Below are 15,419 nucleotides of genomic sequence, written 5' to 3'. Positions count from 1 at the left end.
GAAGCAAGAGTGAGAAGGCTTGGAGAGTTTGTCAGGGTCTTCAGCCTATTCTCTGTAACTCTGCTGCTTTAGAGCAAAGCTTTAACCACTGGCCAAAACTGGTCAGCGCCGGTGTGTAACAAGGTGGTGAGTTCGAGCCAGAGGTGAAGAGCTACAACTCCCATCATCCCTGACTGTTACATGGATTTGTAATTGGTTGATTGGCTGAACCCAAAGGATGCTCAACAATAGCTCCTTTTCATCCTGGAGAGAAGTGACCAGTGGGGTCCCACAGGGCTCTGTCCTGGGCCCAGTGCTATTCAACATCTTTATCAATGACTTGGATGACAGAACTGGTGGCATACTTATCAAATTCGCAGATGACACTAAATTAGGAAGAGGAGCTAATACTCCAGAGAACAAGATCAAAATTCAAAATGACCTGGATAGACTTGAAAGCTGGGCCAAAGCTAACAAAATGAAATTCACCACAGAGAAATATAAGGTAATGAACTTAGGGTGAAAAAAATAAAATGCACAGATATAGGATGGGGGACAGCTGGCTGAATGAGACTACATGTGAAAGGGATCTGGGAGTCCAAGTAGACCACAAGTTGAACATGGGTCAACAGTGCGATGCGACAGCTCAAAAGGCCAATGCAATTTTAGGCTGCATCAATAGAAGTATAATGTCTAGATCAAGAGAAGTAATAGTTCCACTCTATTCTGCTTTGGTCAGGCCCCATCTGGTATATTGTGCCCAGTTCTGGGCACCCCAATTCAAAAAGGACATTGAGAAACTGGAGGGTTTCCAAAGGAGGGAGACTAAAATGGTGAAGGGTCTGTAAACCATGTCCTGTGAGGAACGACTTAGGGAGCTGGGGATGTTTAGCCTGGAGAAAAGAAGGTTAAGAGGTGATATGTTAGCCCTATTTAAATATTTGAAAGGATGTCATATTGAGGCGGGAGCAAGCTTGTTTTCTGCTGCTCCAGAGACTAGGACCCGGAGCAATGGATGCAAGCTGCAGGAAAAGAGATTCCATCTCAACATTAGGAGGAACTTCCTGACAGTAAGGGCTGTTCGACAGTGGAACACACTTCCTCGGAGTGTAGTGGAGTCTCCCTCCTTGGAGGTCTTCAAATGGAGGCTGGATGGCCATCTGTCGGGGATGCTTTGATCTTGATTTCCTGCATGGCAGGGGGTTGGACTGGATGGTCCTTGCGGTCTCTTCCAACTCTACGATTCTATGATTCTATGAAATGGACTGGTTTACATGTGTAATTAACCATTGTTTCTTATAAATGAAATATACAGTTCTAAACAATACCTTTCACCTCTTTGTCATTCTTGAACCATCTGATATCTGCAGCTGGCTTACTACCAGATGTTTTGCATGTAAGCTCCATCCTGTCGCCTTCCATAACTGGTGAAACAAATCCAGTAATTTGAGGAGACTCTGGAACACCTAGCAAAAAATAAGGGAGGAATGAATCATGAGCCATTTTACACATTTTTAACAGTGTAGAGAGGTAAAATAGCACTATTTATTGGTACAGTTTCTACTGATACAAAGGTATTTTGGAGGCATATCAAGGTTAATAATAGCTGCTAGTCTTGGTGACTATATATTACCCCCATCATTACAGGCGGTATGCGTCTTAATACCAGCAGCTGGAATATCAGTCGACCAACATAGGAACAGGATGTTGAATTAAAAAGTTATTTGGTTTGAGCCAGTACTGCCTTTCTGTGTACTCATATCTAACATAACAGTTAGGACTTATCAGATAACTCATCAGATAACATAAAAACCAAATAATATTATCTTGAAACATTGGAAAGGTATGAAACATATTTCCATTTCCTTTTAGTTTTGAACTAATTCTTGAATTCTTTGTTTTAAGCCAAATCCTGCTAAGAAGAGCCACATATACAAAATACATTTTTCATGAAATGCATTTATTGAAAACTAACGTGCAAGATATTGCTTTTAACAGACTTATACCATATAAAATGTAACACAAAAGAAAGGCCATAGACTTAAAGTAAGTTTTACTTGTCCCAATTTAATTAATTAATAATCAGCATTTTTTTTTTTTTTTTACTGAAGTCAGAGGCCTCTCTTCACCCACAGTGTGGTTTCGATCAATCTGCATGTTCATAATTTATATCCTGTATAAATTATGATTTCATGGACTACAGATAAACTGTGAATCTCTATGCAGACTGTGAAATTAGACTCAGTGTGCAGCTGGAGCTCAGGGACCTTTGTGTACTACAAAAGGAAAGGAAAGCAACTGGATCATATCTAGATATACCAACAGGTTCATAAGCCTGTGCATCTGTAAGGTGGTGAGGTGTGGGCCTCAGAGCAGGATAAAGCATGTCAAACCAAGCACAACACTTTCCATTTTTCCTGATTTTGCCAACTACAGCCCAACCCAGAAAAAATAATGCATTTTTGACTGCAATGCCCATAATGCTGCTGCTGCCTTGAGCAGTAATAGGGCTTACAGCCCCCAATTTTTTTTTTCAAAGTTTCCAAATAGAGCTGCTACCTGCACAACTCTTAATTAATGTTTTGCTAAAGTGATTTGTGCATTTGACCCAGAGACAGATGAAAAGCCATCATAACTATTCCCATCCTGGCTGCAGAGGTAGAAAATAAGAAGAAGAGAAGAAGAGGCAATATCTGCAGGATTTGATCACCTTCCTCACTGCCATCCTTTTTTGTCATGTCTTTTTAGACTATAAGCCTGAAGGCAGGGAACTGTCAAATTAGCTGTTTGTAAACTGCTCTGAGAGCCTTTATGGTTGAAGAGCAGGTATAAATACTCTAAATAAATAAATAAATTTGCCAAAGTGGTCTATGCATCTTTCGTAAGGGTTTTTTTTTTTTTTTGTCTCCATCCTCATTGTTGTTGTGTGCCTTCAAGTCATTTCTGACTTATAATGACTCTAACTCTAACCTATAATGAGATTTTCTTGCCAGGATTTGTGCAGAGTGGGTTGACTTTGCCTTCCTCTGAGGATGAGAGAGTGTGACTTTCCCAAAGTCATCCAATGGGTTTCCATGTCCAGATCGGTCCATGTCTGGATTTAGGTCCAAAACACACTGCAGAAATAATCCAGTTTGAGACCACTTTAACTGTCCTGGCTCGATGCTAGGGAATTCTGGGAACTGTAGTTTTGTGACACATTGAGCCTTCTCTGCCAGAGAGCCCTTGGCGCGTTACAGACTGCCCCTTTGGGGCAGCCTGTAGGTGCTCCTTTCCCCGGTGTATCGGGGCCTCAGCTGCCACAATGATCCGCAAGGAAGCGGCCTGGAAAGGGGTGTCCTCGGGGCTTCAAGCCCCAAGGACACACTGCGGCGGCAGGAAGGAGGAGAAAGGGGCTGCTTGGCCCCTTTCTCCTCTGCGTCGCTGGGCACAGCCATGTAAAGGCTGCGCCCAGCGACGCAAACCTGGAAGGAGCTTCGAAATGGAGCTCCTTCCGGGGCCGCAGAAAGGGTGCTCTATGCGCCCTCGTGCGGCCCCACTACATCACAACTGTGCCGCCCTGTTTAGAGGTGGCGTGGTCATGACGTCATAATGGTGGTGGCCATGTGGAACGGCCGCCGCCATTTTGTGCATGCTCCGCGCGTCCTAGGGTTGGGAGCGTCCGGAAAGGATTGGATTGGATTATTTCTACAGTGTGTTTTGGACCTTAGACACTGGTCCGCAGAGCCACAGTCTAACAGTGAAACCACTACAACATGCTACATTGTATATTATAAAATTATAAAATATCTAGATTATAAATCACTAGGGGAAAACTGAAAATAGATATGGAACATGAGGAAGAACACATGGTAGTGAAGAGATTACCATGAATGAATATATTTTATAATTAGGGATGACTGGATCAGTTATTACTTTCATAAATATTTAACCTGAAATCCACTCTGTCTTATTTCTGCATCAATCTTTTTTTAATAAAAATGATCTGCACAAACATTCAAATGAATGTATTTTTGATATTTTAATCAAAATATACATTTAAGTATATTTTCCTGAAAATATTCATTTATTAATGTATTTTCTCTCAAGATATTCTTTTTTAAGGGTATCTTGAGAGAAAATACATTATGAAGAGAGAAAATCATGATATTTGTTGCATGACTGATACTAGTTGCATCACCTTATTGCATTGCTTCAGGCAAGATCATTGAATTCCTTAAGGATCCTTTCTTATAACTTGTGGTGACAGAAGTGAAAATTAGATAGAGTGATAGACTGAGTGAGTAAGAGATGGAGAAAAGGTACCAGAGGTTTTGAATTAATCAATAAAGCAGTCACATCATAAGCACTGCTAAGAAAAGAGCTCAAGGAAAAGTGCACAAATATAGAATACACAAAACAATGTTTAGCTACCCTCTAGTGTGATGAAGAATTCTTAGTGAATGTCATCTAAATAAGAAGAGATGTCTGAAATGTTCCAGTTTTCCTCCCATGTGGATATTCCTTCATTGTGGCACATCAGCATTGTATATTCCAGTGCCAATACTGCTCATCATTCTGCACGGAAAGACACAATTGGCAATTTTCCTATTGGAATATTCTCTTCAAGTTTCCCCATGCAGCCAGCTAGTTGTGTAACACGCCCCCTTCTGCCTCCACGCCGGACCACCGCCTCGCTGCCGCTGCCAGGACTGCGCCTTTTGCCGGGTGGCCTCCTCCCGGGGTGTCGGAGGTGCGCATCTGCACACCGCCCCGGGAGTGCCACCCACGGACTAAGGAGCACTCTAGCGGGACTCCTTTTGGACCTGCAGTTCACTGGCCTTGGCGTTTGGCGGCCACTTTTGGTGCGTGGGGCCTTTAAGGACCATCTGGGGGGAAGCTAGGGAGGAGCCCCGCCAGGTGAGAGCGGCGGGGATAAAGCCGGGAAACCGGGCCCTTCCTGGCACGCCCCCTTCTGCCTCCACGCCGGACCACCGCCTCGCTGCCGCTGCCAGTACTGTGCCTTTTGCCGGGTGGCCTCCTCCCGGGGTGTCGGAGGTGCACATCTGCGCACCGCCCCGGGAGTGCCACCCACGGACTAAGGAGCACCGCTGCTGTGCACCTGCGCAGTTGCGCAGCTTTTATTGGCGTGGGAGGCTTGTATCGGCCCTGGGAGCAGAGAATGCCTGTAGTGGCTAACCTCTGCTCCTCTAGTAGCCATAGAAGGGTGGGGGGAGGATAGGGATACGGGGGATGCCTGGGCCGGGGATAACCTTGGGGGGCGGAGCTCCAATTGAGGTTGTGTGGGGCAGGGGGAGGTATGGCGGTGGGAGAAGGGACTGGCGTTCCAGGGGAAGGCGTGATAGATGCATCATATCTATCTTGCCTTCCTTTCCCCCTCCCAACCTGAAGGACCTGAGGATCTCTCCAACCGTGCCACAAACCATGTCGCTGCTCCTGTGCAATGCCAGGTCTCTTAACAACAAGACCCACATTCTCCAGGATCTGCTGGAGGACTCTAACTGTGACCTGGCTTGCATTACCGAGACCTGGCTGGGGCCTGAAGGGGACGCTGTGTGGGCTCAGGCCCTGCCGGCTGGGTACTCGGTGAAGGACCAGCGCAGGTTAGGTGGGCGGGGGGGGAGTGGCCTTGGTACATAGGAACACCGTGTCCCTCTCCAGGAACCACATCCAACAGACCTCCTATATCGAGTGTATTTACCTGACCCTAAAGGCTAGGGACAGTCTAGGGATTCTGTTAGTGTATCGGCCACCCCGTGCATTAGCGGACTCCCTTAACGAGCTGACACAGCTGATCGCTGAGCTGATGTTGGAGGCACCCAGGCTTCTTGTCCTGGGTGACTTCAACATCTCCCTCACGGCCAGCTATATTCCATCCGGTGCGGCTCGGGAATTCATGGAGACCATGGCGGCCATGGGCCTGTCCCAGCTGATACAGGGTCCTACGCATTGTGCGGGTAATACCCTCGATTTGGTCTTCTGTTCGGAGGCGGAGAATCCGTGGGCGGAAATAGTTAATGTTTCCCCCCTGTCATGGACGGATCATTTCCTGGTAGAGGTGAAACTCAAGGCCTCTACCCAGATCCCCCCCGGGGGTGGTGGACCTGTTAGGATGGTCCACCCTCGAAGGCTGATGGAACCTGAGAGGTTCCAAGAAGCCTTAGGGGGGCTCACGGTTGGAAATGACGGCGACTCTGTTGATGCCCTCACCGGTATTTGGAATACCGGTCTTTCTAGGGCTATACACAGGATTGCTCCCAAGCGCCCTCTCAGGCCCGCTTCCAAGCGTAAGCCCTGGTATACGGAAGACCTCCGGGCAAGGAAGCGAGTTCTGCGACGGCTAGAGTACCGTTGGCGCAAACACCTTCGCTTACACGACAAGACTCTCCTAGACCAACTGTTAAAGGACTACGGAGAGGCAATACGAGCAACAAAGAATTCGTTCTATGGTGCTCGTATTGCGTCCGCTGAGTCGCGTCTGGCAGAGTTGTTCAGGGTGGTTAGGGAGCTAACTCAGCTTCCTTCCACCCCGAACCAGATCCTCGATCCTTCTAAGGCCTGCTGTGACTTGTTTAACGACTTTTTTGCGGATAAAACTTCTCGTATAAGCGAAAGTCTGAACGCCGACATTATAGCAGAACCTGGGGTAGAAGTGTCCAGAGCCTCCGTGGACTATGTTAAACTGGATCAGTTTGAGTTGGTGAGTACCGAGGATGTGGACAAGATCCTTGGAAGTGTTCAGAAAACAACCTGCTCTCTTGATCCCTGTCCTTCGTGGTTAGCGGCCCAGGGGGGACCGGTGGTAACACTATTGTTGCGCCGGATAATTAATTCATCTTTGAGGGATGGGCTATTTCCATTGGATCTTAAATTGGCCATTGTAAAACCGATCCTAAAAAAAACCCTCCCTCGACCCCCTGGTACATAATAATTATCGGCCTGTCTCGCTGCTACCATTTTTGGGCAAGGTGATCGAGAGGGCGGTTGCTATCCAGCTTCAGGCGGTCTTGGATGAAACGGATTATCTGGACCCATTTCAAACTGGCTTCCGGGCGGGTTACGGGGTTGAGACGGCCATGGTCGCCTTGGTCGATGATCTCCGTCTGAGCATCGACGGGGGAAGCGTGTCCCTGCTGGTGCTCTTGGACATCTCAGCGGCTTTCGATACCATAGACCATGGTATCCTTCTGGGACGCCTGACAGAGGTGGGAATCGGGGGCACTGCGCTCCAGTGGTTCCGCTCCTACCTCTCCGGGAGGTCCCAGATGGTGCAGCTGGGAGACGTGTGCTCCGACGAGAGGCCCCTTAAAACCGGGGTCCCTCAAGGGGCCATTCTGTCTCCCATGCTATTTAACATCTACATGAAACCGCTGGGAGAGATCATCCGGAGACATGGGGCGCGGGTTTATCAGTACGCTGATGATACCCAAATCATTTTCTCTATGTCTCCAACTGATGCAGTGACTGGGGATGGCGTCTCTCCTCTCGTGGCCTGTCTAGAGTCAGTAATGGGCTGGTTGAGGGAAAACCGACTCAAGCTGAATCCAGAGAAAACGGAGGTACTAGTGATAGGTTCTCCTGGTCCAGGAATGGAGGTGGTTCCACCTGTCCTGAACGGGGTCACGCTCCCTGTGAAGGACTCCGTGCGCAGTCTGGGGGTGCTTCTTGACTCGTCGCTTCACCTGACTGCTCAGGTGAATGCGACGGTCAAGAGCACCTGTTATCAGCTTCGGCTGATTCGCCAGCTGCGCCCATACCTGGCCCAGAGGGACCTAGAAACTGTTGTACATGCTCTGGTAACTTCAAGATTGGATTTCTGCAACGCACTCTACATGGGGCAACCCTTATACCAAACTCGGAAGCTGCAAATGGTGCAGAACATGGCAGCCCGGCTGGTCACTGGTGCTCCCAGGACCAGCCATATAACACCGGTTTTAAAAGATCTCCATTGGCTGCCCATTCGCTTCCGAGCTCAATATAAATGGCTTGGGCCCAGGATACCTAAAGGACCGCCTCTCCTCGTACATTCCACCTCGCACCCTCAGAACGACTGGGCAGCAGCTACTGAAGGTGCCTGGGGCTAGGTTAGCCTCCACTTCTCGGAGGACGTTCTCCATAGCTGCCCCAGCCCTTTGGAATGCGCTGCCCACAGAGCTCCGCTCGTCTACTACCCTGGCCCAATTTAGGAAGGATCTTAAAACCTTCCTATTCCAACAGGCATTCCCCGAATAAATATCCTGTGGGCCTCCCTCCTCTTTCGTGGCCAAGAGGTTGGGCTATGGGGCTTTTTACTGTTGGTTTATGTGTATTTTATTTAATGTGTATTTTAATTTGTTGTATTTTAAAGTGTTGTAAGCCGCCCTGATCGGAGGAAGGGCGGCATATAAATAAAAAGTTTATTTATTATTATTTATTATTAAGCTGTGCTGCTCAAAGATTAGCCATAGCCAACCATCATACATTATATTCCCCAGTTCCCAATGAAGGTAAAACTGACAGGTTCTTCTAGAACATGGCCACATAGCCTGAAAAACCCACAAAAACCTATAGTCAGCTCAGCTTCTTGTTCACCAGTTTCCCATCCTTGGCATAGATGAGAGAGAGAGAGAGTATGGTACATTGCTATTGCCTCACCCACAAATGCTGCACTTCTGCTTCCAAAGACCCTCAATTAGAGGACCAATTCTGCTGGTTATTGTACTAAATAATGCCCATGACAATAGTTTTTCAAACCATTGGTTTTTTGGGAAAAAAATAAATGGCTAGTGTAGAAGAAGGAGGATGTCATATCAGTACAATCAGGAGAGAGAGAAAGGAGTGAGGAGCTTATGTTGTAACATTCTAGAGTAGGAAAAATATGTGATTTGATAAACAATAACAGGATAGAAAAAAGTAGGCCAATAATGGTGAGTAACAAAAATGCACAAACAGGAGTCACTGAGAGGGGAGAGTACAAAGTAGCCATAGTAAAATAGGTTAGATCACAAGGTAGAAGTCAAACAGAGATCACTAGGCAGAGTAAGGCCAACCAGAGGTAAGATCATAGATACAAAATCATGCTCTTACTATTACTGTGTCTAAAATTCATCCAGACTGGGACTAATTCAGACACAAAAGATGTAACATCCAGGGTAATGGTATCTAAGACAACAGAATAGATCCTACAACACAACGCCATAAAATTATAGGGAATTATACGAAAATATGTATAATGAGAGAGAGAGAGTGAGAGAGAGAGAGATTGAAGTCCCCAAGCAAACTGTGTAGGGATTAAAGGGTTCAACAGACGGTCCCGAAAGGCCACCCCTTTCCTCCAGCTGCCCCTTTCCTAGCAGAGTCGGAGCCACAGCAACCTCACGCTGTGGCCCTGATCTGGCCTTTTGAGGGCACACAAAGGAACCACAAAAACGGCTCCTTTTTGCACCCTCAAAAGTGTTCCATAGCAGCAGTGGTGTGGCTTTATGGTGCTCCTTAGGTGCTGCATCATCTGGACACAGCGCTGGAGGTGCGCCATGACACTGCATGCTGTCTGGAGTGGTGCATGGAGTCAGGGAGGCGGAGTCGGCCATTTGTCATGAGGACACTGCACCCCGACTCTTCCCCTAGGCCTGTCTTTCAGGCCAGTCTGTAAAGGGCCTTTGTCACAAAGTGTTGAGTGGATTTTATCTCTGTGTAAGCATATTCAATATTGTGCCTCTACTAATTTGAGGCAGTAAGGAATATACCCTTCAATCAACTTATGTTTGCACTCATGTTAGTTAAACTATTTGCATTTCTTATAGAATTTGGGGGGGGGGGGGGATGCGCAGGTGCATGCATGTTTCATTAATTTTTATCTTTGGTCAAAGACTACCTGTCTCTGTGACTGTTACTTGCACTTTGTTTTATCTGTTAGCTTTTTTTTTTACTTTGCTCTGAATTTAAAGTTACTAATCATTCCAGTTAACAACTAAAAAAATATCAGCTGAGTGTTCTGTAATACTTTATAATATTCCCACTTTTAACATTAGATCTAGTAATCCAAAAGAAATAAAAGATGATTGATATGCAGAAAATCTCTAGCTGACTAAAAAGATGGCACAAATGCATTGTAGGAAGTAAGATTTCAACAGTTTCAATAATTGTACTTAAATTACCAAAAAGCTAAAATTACAGCTCAATATATCCTTTTTAACACTGTAATATTCTTTTACTAGAAACAAAACAGATGATCCTAGGGGTATATTACATGTTGAACCTAAAGGCCACCTGTTTTATTATATTATTATTATTATAATCTTAAAATGTGCTCCTTTAGATTGAAAACTGACCTGCATTTGTCTTTATCCTGGAATACTCTGTTCTGAGTTGATTTCCCCTTCCCCTTTAACATCAAACTGGTAAAATAGTCTCAGTGGAACTAGCAGAGGCACATATTTCATATCCTAGGCACAAAAGCAATTCCCTGGCTGGATTAAGTTTAATATTACTGGCACACAGAACATTTTACATCAGCCTTATTAAATTCAACTTTCACCTTATTATATACAAAGAGTCAAAAACAGAGGGAAAACTGTGGGAGAGTGAGGAGGGACAAATAAGAAAAGGCAAGAAATGTGCCAAACCCAGGGGAACCTTTGAGAGTTAAAGATGTTCATGGACAACAGCAAATACATGCCATATATACTCGATTATAAATTGAAAAATATATGCCCCAAAATTGACCCTAAAATCCTGGGTCGACTTATATATGGGTCAATAACTAGCACTGCTTAGAAAGGTCCCAAAACAAGCAACCCCACTCTTGTTGCCTCTAGGCTCTCTCTCTCTCTCTCTCTCTCTGTGTGTGTGTGTGTGTGTGTGTAAGAGGTTCCCAATTCGATTTGTAAGCCCCCTCTTCCCATGGAAAAAAACACCTCATTTAACACCACTTGCTTCCCTTCTCAATCTAAAGTTAAAATGTTTTGTCCAGTACCTGGGAATCAGTGTTAGGCGGTCAGGAGATGGCCTACAGAAGGAGAAGGAGGGATGGAAGTGGTATTTTCCTCTTTCCATCCTTCCTTATACCTCCTAAGTTTTACCCTTGACTTATCCCCGAGTCATATCAAAATTGATGATTTTGAACCTAAAACCTTCCCTCAACTTATACATGAGGTTGATTTGTACACACATATATATACAGTAGCTATGCTAAAACAGATTTCCTTAAACAGATGTTTGGCATTGTCACCTATGAAGGTGCTAGGATACTCCAGGGAAGAAGTGTCTACAATGAGTTCTCTCATTATACACTGATGCCTTTAGTCTAATGTAGTGATTCCCAAACTTTGGTCATCCAGGTGTTTTGGACTTCAGTTTCCAAAAGTTCCAGACAGCTTGGGTGATGTTCAGAGATTCTAGGAACTTAAATTCAAAACACCTGGAAGACCAAAGTTAGGAAAACCTTAGTCTAATAGTGCACCTGTGGTGCTGAAGTAGCCTGCTACCACTCTCTGCTTCTGTTGTGAGACAGGAGAGAAAACACAAGCAAGGCAAAAACCATAAGGGAAGGCCATCTACAGAAGTTTGTCATCAGACTGCCCTTGCTGGATTAAGGTGTCATTTAAGTTAGGCAGATCTGTCTGTCTATCTATCTATCTGCCATTTGCAATTCTATGTATATTCCATTGACACCAATACAGTACAACATGCACGGATTCTCATAAATTCTAATGTTGCCAATATATTTTGAGACTTGAAAAAACATTTTTTAAAATGGTTTCCTGTATGTTTTACAAAATAGCAGACTATGTACATGTTAAGGAACCTGACTGTCCTCATGGAAATGTGTACTTACAGAGAAAGAGTCACAGTGGAACTGAGCAAAATAGATATTATTTCACACACTTATTTGTTTTTCTCTCTCTTATGCAGTGTTACAAAAAAGTGAGTGCAAACAACAACAAAATTAATTCCTTGGTCATTAAAATTCTGAAACATATCATATTTAATTTCATTGTGAATGTCTGAACTTTAATCTCACTTAATTTCATTGTGACTACTGGAGCTATAACATGAAAGGTTAGGACATCTAAATCAACTTATACCACAACTTTACATATTCAAAAAAAAAAAAAAAAAACCAACCAAAAACAAAAACAAAAAAAACAACCCACAGTGGCCTATCATGGATGTTCATACATTCAACACTTTTTGCTCATTGCCAGTAAAGACCAAGAATGGGCATAAGAAGTAGTTTTGGATGCAGTGCAAACCATAGTTTTGCTTTACAAGAACAATCCTTGCTTCTTCCAAAGGACTATGTTACTCTCTTATTTTTTCAGAACAGGGATGTAGCCAGGATTTTAGGAAGGGGGTGGAGGATCCAGACTAAGTGACACCATTATAATGAAGCTTGGGCGTGGCGGCACAGCAGCACATGCCATTCATTTTTCTAATGGAAGGGGGGGGGGTCCAGACCTCACAGACCCTCCCCCCTCAGCTACCTCCCTGCCCAGAGGTTCTGCAAGGAGAAATTTTAAAGATTATACTTTAGTTTATGACTAAACACTGCTTTTATCTTCTTAAAAGCCAACCAGATCTAAGGATTTCTTTTACAATACCTCCCAGAATCCCTCAGCCATGCTCTGACTCAGAAGATTTCCATATCAGCATTTACCATGAGTAAGCACTGGTAAATAGTTGCTGAAACATTGAGGAAGCATGTGTGTGTGAAAGCCTGGCATGCTTCCTCAATGTCAGGGAATTATCAGCTCCCCTCTAGCATCACTGAATCGTTTGGGGAGAAGCAATTTCCTCTGAATGGAAACTTTGTGTTCAGAGGAATTTCCCTGTCCCTGAACAATTCCTGACATTGGGGAAGCTCACCAGGATTTCACACACACATGCTTCCTCAACATTTCAGCAATGATTTACCAGTGCTTAAGGGCTGGTATGAAAATCTTCATAAACTGCAGTTAAACATTAAATATGTTTAATGAGAACATACCAAGCTTAGCCATATTTAATCTAGTTTGTTTTGTGTATTTAACCAGATTTAACTTCAATGTACCTGGACATCATACTCTAAACTGTGGTTAGGGAAGAACTGGATAAGGAAACTTTTCCTCAGCAAAAGACAAGACAGCATGTGAGCCCAGTGAATATTTTATAGTTCTTAACTATGTTTTAAAATTGTAGGTAAATAAAGCTATAGTTTGCACAATCTTCTGAAGTCCTTAAGAAACTATAGAGTCATTTTGCTGAATATCATGTTTTTATATTTCAAATTATTATGCTTACCTAGAACAGTGAGGAAAGCCTTGGAAGTCTTGACAGGCATAGTAAATAAAGAGCAGGTGTATTGCCCTTCATCAGACAGTGACACATCAGTAACCCTTATGGTCAGCTCGTGCCATGAAGCTCGAAGAAGCTCAATCCTGTTGTCCCTTAGAGCTGTGGGGGAAAAATACAGGCAAGTATTCAGGACATTTCAGTAATAAAGTAATTATTGCATAGAACAGGTTTAACTTGGAGTTGTTAGAACTCTTAAGTCATAGCTTAAAGAAAGTGTTATATACATAACACTATTACTGTATATAGAACAAAGAGCAAGTTTTACAAATATTGCAAAAGGCAAAATGTCAAAGTATTTAAAATCAAAATACAAATGTAATGACAAAGCAAATAACTACAATTTTGCAAAATAGCTTATTTTTCTGTGCCCAGTATCTTCATAAACTGTGGGAATGGCTAATGTTCCTCCCACTTGCATACTCTGTATAATTGTTAATGTGTCCTGGGATGCCTACTTCCCCATATCACTGCTGTTCTTGTTTTAATTTACAATTAGACAATCTCTGCATCCCAGATCTGCTGCAACAACAAATGATGAAATTGTATTTTGGAGTCATGTAGTGGGGCTGGAGAATATTATCTATCTTTAAAACTACCAGAAGTAGATTTTTTTCCGTGTGTGTGTGTGTTTATGCACTACTTGGAAACTTGTTTCCTAGTAATTCAGGATGGGGGGGGGGGGGGAGGGTTGTAAATGATGCTTAAGAATGCCAATGTATGTTCCTGTATCCAGCTGAGTACATTTATTTATAACTTATGCACAACTTCTACTTATTCACAACTTCTAAGCAGAAGTTATATGTATTGTAAGAGTTCCTTACAATACATATAACTACAAACAAAAATGCATTCCTTGCATAGACACTCTATGGTAGAAAGAAGCAAAAGAACACCACTATTGGTGCTCAGTTTCATCTCTTTCCACTAGTAACAGTAGGTGTGTTCATTTGGGTCAAGAATTTCTACAAGTGTAGACCTTCAGAGTTCCTGTTTGCAAGGATGCTTACATGGAAGTTTCACTGGTTCAGATCTCCATTCATAAATCAAATTCAGGAAATAAAGCTGCCACACATTTGTTACTGGTCTCTTGTGCATTACCACATAGGCTAAGAAGCACTGACTTAGATGACATGCTGAAAAGGGGAGGGCTTGAAATCTGTAAAATACAGGTAGACCTCAGTTAAGAAAATTTCTGACTGTGAAACTTCTTTTTACATAGTCTTTTTTAAATGTACACCAAACCCCCTTTTCTTCATCATCCTTTGTCTAGATGGGTTTTTAAAAACAAAATTTGTGTGGAGAGTATGGCAAAGAATAGCTGGAGAAAAACACACTTTTAGTGGCAGGTTGTAGCAGATTATCTGCAGTAAACAATGTAATAACGCTAAAGCTGGGAAAGAATTCTGCTTTGTCTGGTCCTACTGTATCTGCTATTTACAAGAAGCAGCTGCATCCAGAAACCCTTACTGAGCATGCATGAACTGTATGCCTGAACAGCAAAGAGAAAAGGGAATAGCAGACATTCCTGCCTCACCAGCTATCCCCAGCATGTTGCAAAACCATAACTCTAGAAATCTGTCCTTCAAATTGGAAATCATAAGAAAAGTGGAGGCTGGTGAAAGAAAAAGTTATTTCATGATGCATTGTGGAAGAAGCTTTCGAGTGGTCTCTACCCAAAATGTGGTTCTGTGTTTATCTGACCTCGTTGTTTCATCTCACATGCACATATGCTTAGTTTTGAATGAAAGGTTTGCTGAAACATTATGTTTTTTGCTGTTAGAACCCATTCCTATTATTTCCATGTTACTCTTACTTCTGGTACCAAATGTTATGTTTAAAGAAATAATGTCCAGAAACAAGTCTACTTCATTAATTCAGGTTTACCTGTATACTTTATTCAAATTAAGCACTTCTCTTTTGGGAAGAAAATGAATTAGTTTAAGAGAAAATAATTTTCAAAAATATTTATAAACTTATAGCTTTCAGTACACTTTGAGTTCATGTTTGTTCATGTGATCAGTCTTGATAATCTTCAGTTATGTGCTCACATAAAACTTTCATAGTTGAACTGGTTGATGAAAGATCTAAACACCAACATTTTAAATGTGAACCAGCACTATTTAGAG

General features: G+C 43.3%; 1 protein-coding gene across 2 annotated transcripts in view; it reads right to left on the bottom strand.

The window, feature by feature from the left end:
* The window catches only part of CADM2 (cell adhesion molecule 2), a 562,189-nt gene that overhangs the window by 163,189 nt on the left and 383,581 nt on the right, over positions 1–15,419 (bottom strand). For both annotated transcript variants that reach the window (XM_089512206.1, XM_089512207.1), the window contains 2 exons: positions 13,240–13,392; positions 1,308–1,445 (listed from right to left, as the gene is read on the bottom strand). In XM_089512206.1, coding sequence (XP_089368332.1) covers positions 1,308–1,445; positions 13,240–13,392 — 291 coding nt within the window. The remainder of the gene's footprint in view (positions 1–1,307; positions 1,446–13,239; positions 13,393–15,419) is intronic.

Source organism: Sceloporus occidentalis, unplaced genomic scaffold (genome assembly GCF_023333645.1).
Source record: "Sceloporus occidentalis isolate IW3139 unplaced genomic scaffold, rSceOcc1.0.p SCAF_2, whole genome shotgun sequence".
In the NCBI taxonomy this organism is placed as follows: domain Eukaryota; kingdom Metazoa; phylum Chordata; class Lepidosauria; order Squamata; family Phrynosomatidae; genus Sceloporus; species Sceloporus occidentalis.
This window is presented reverse-complemented; position numbering and strand designations above follow the sequence as displayed.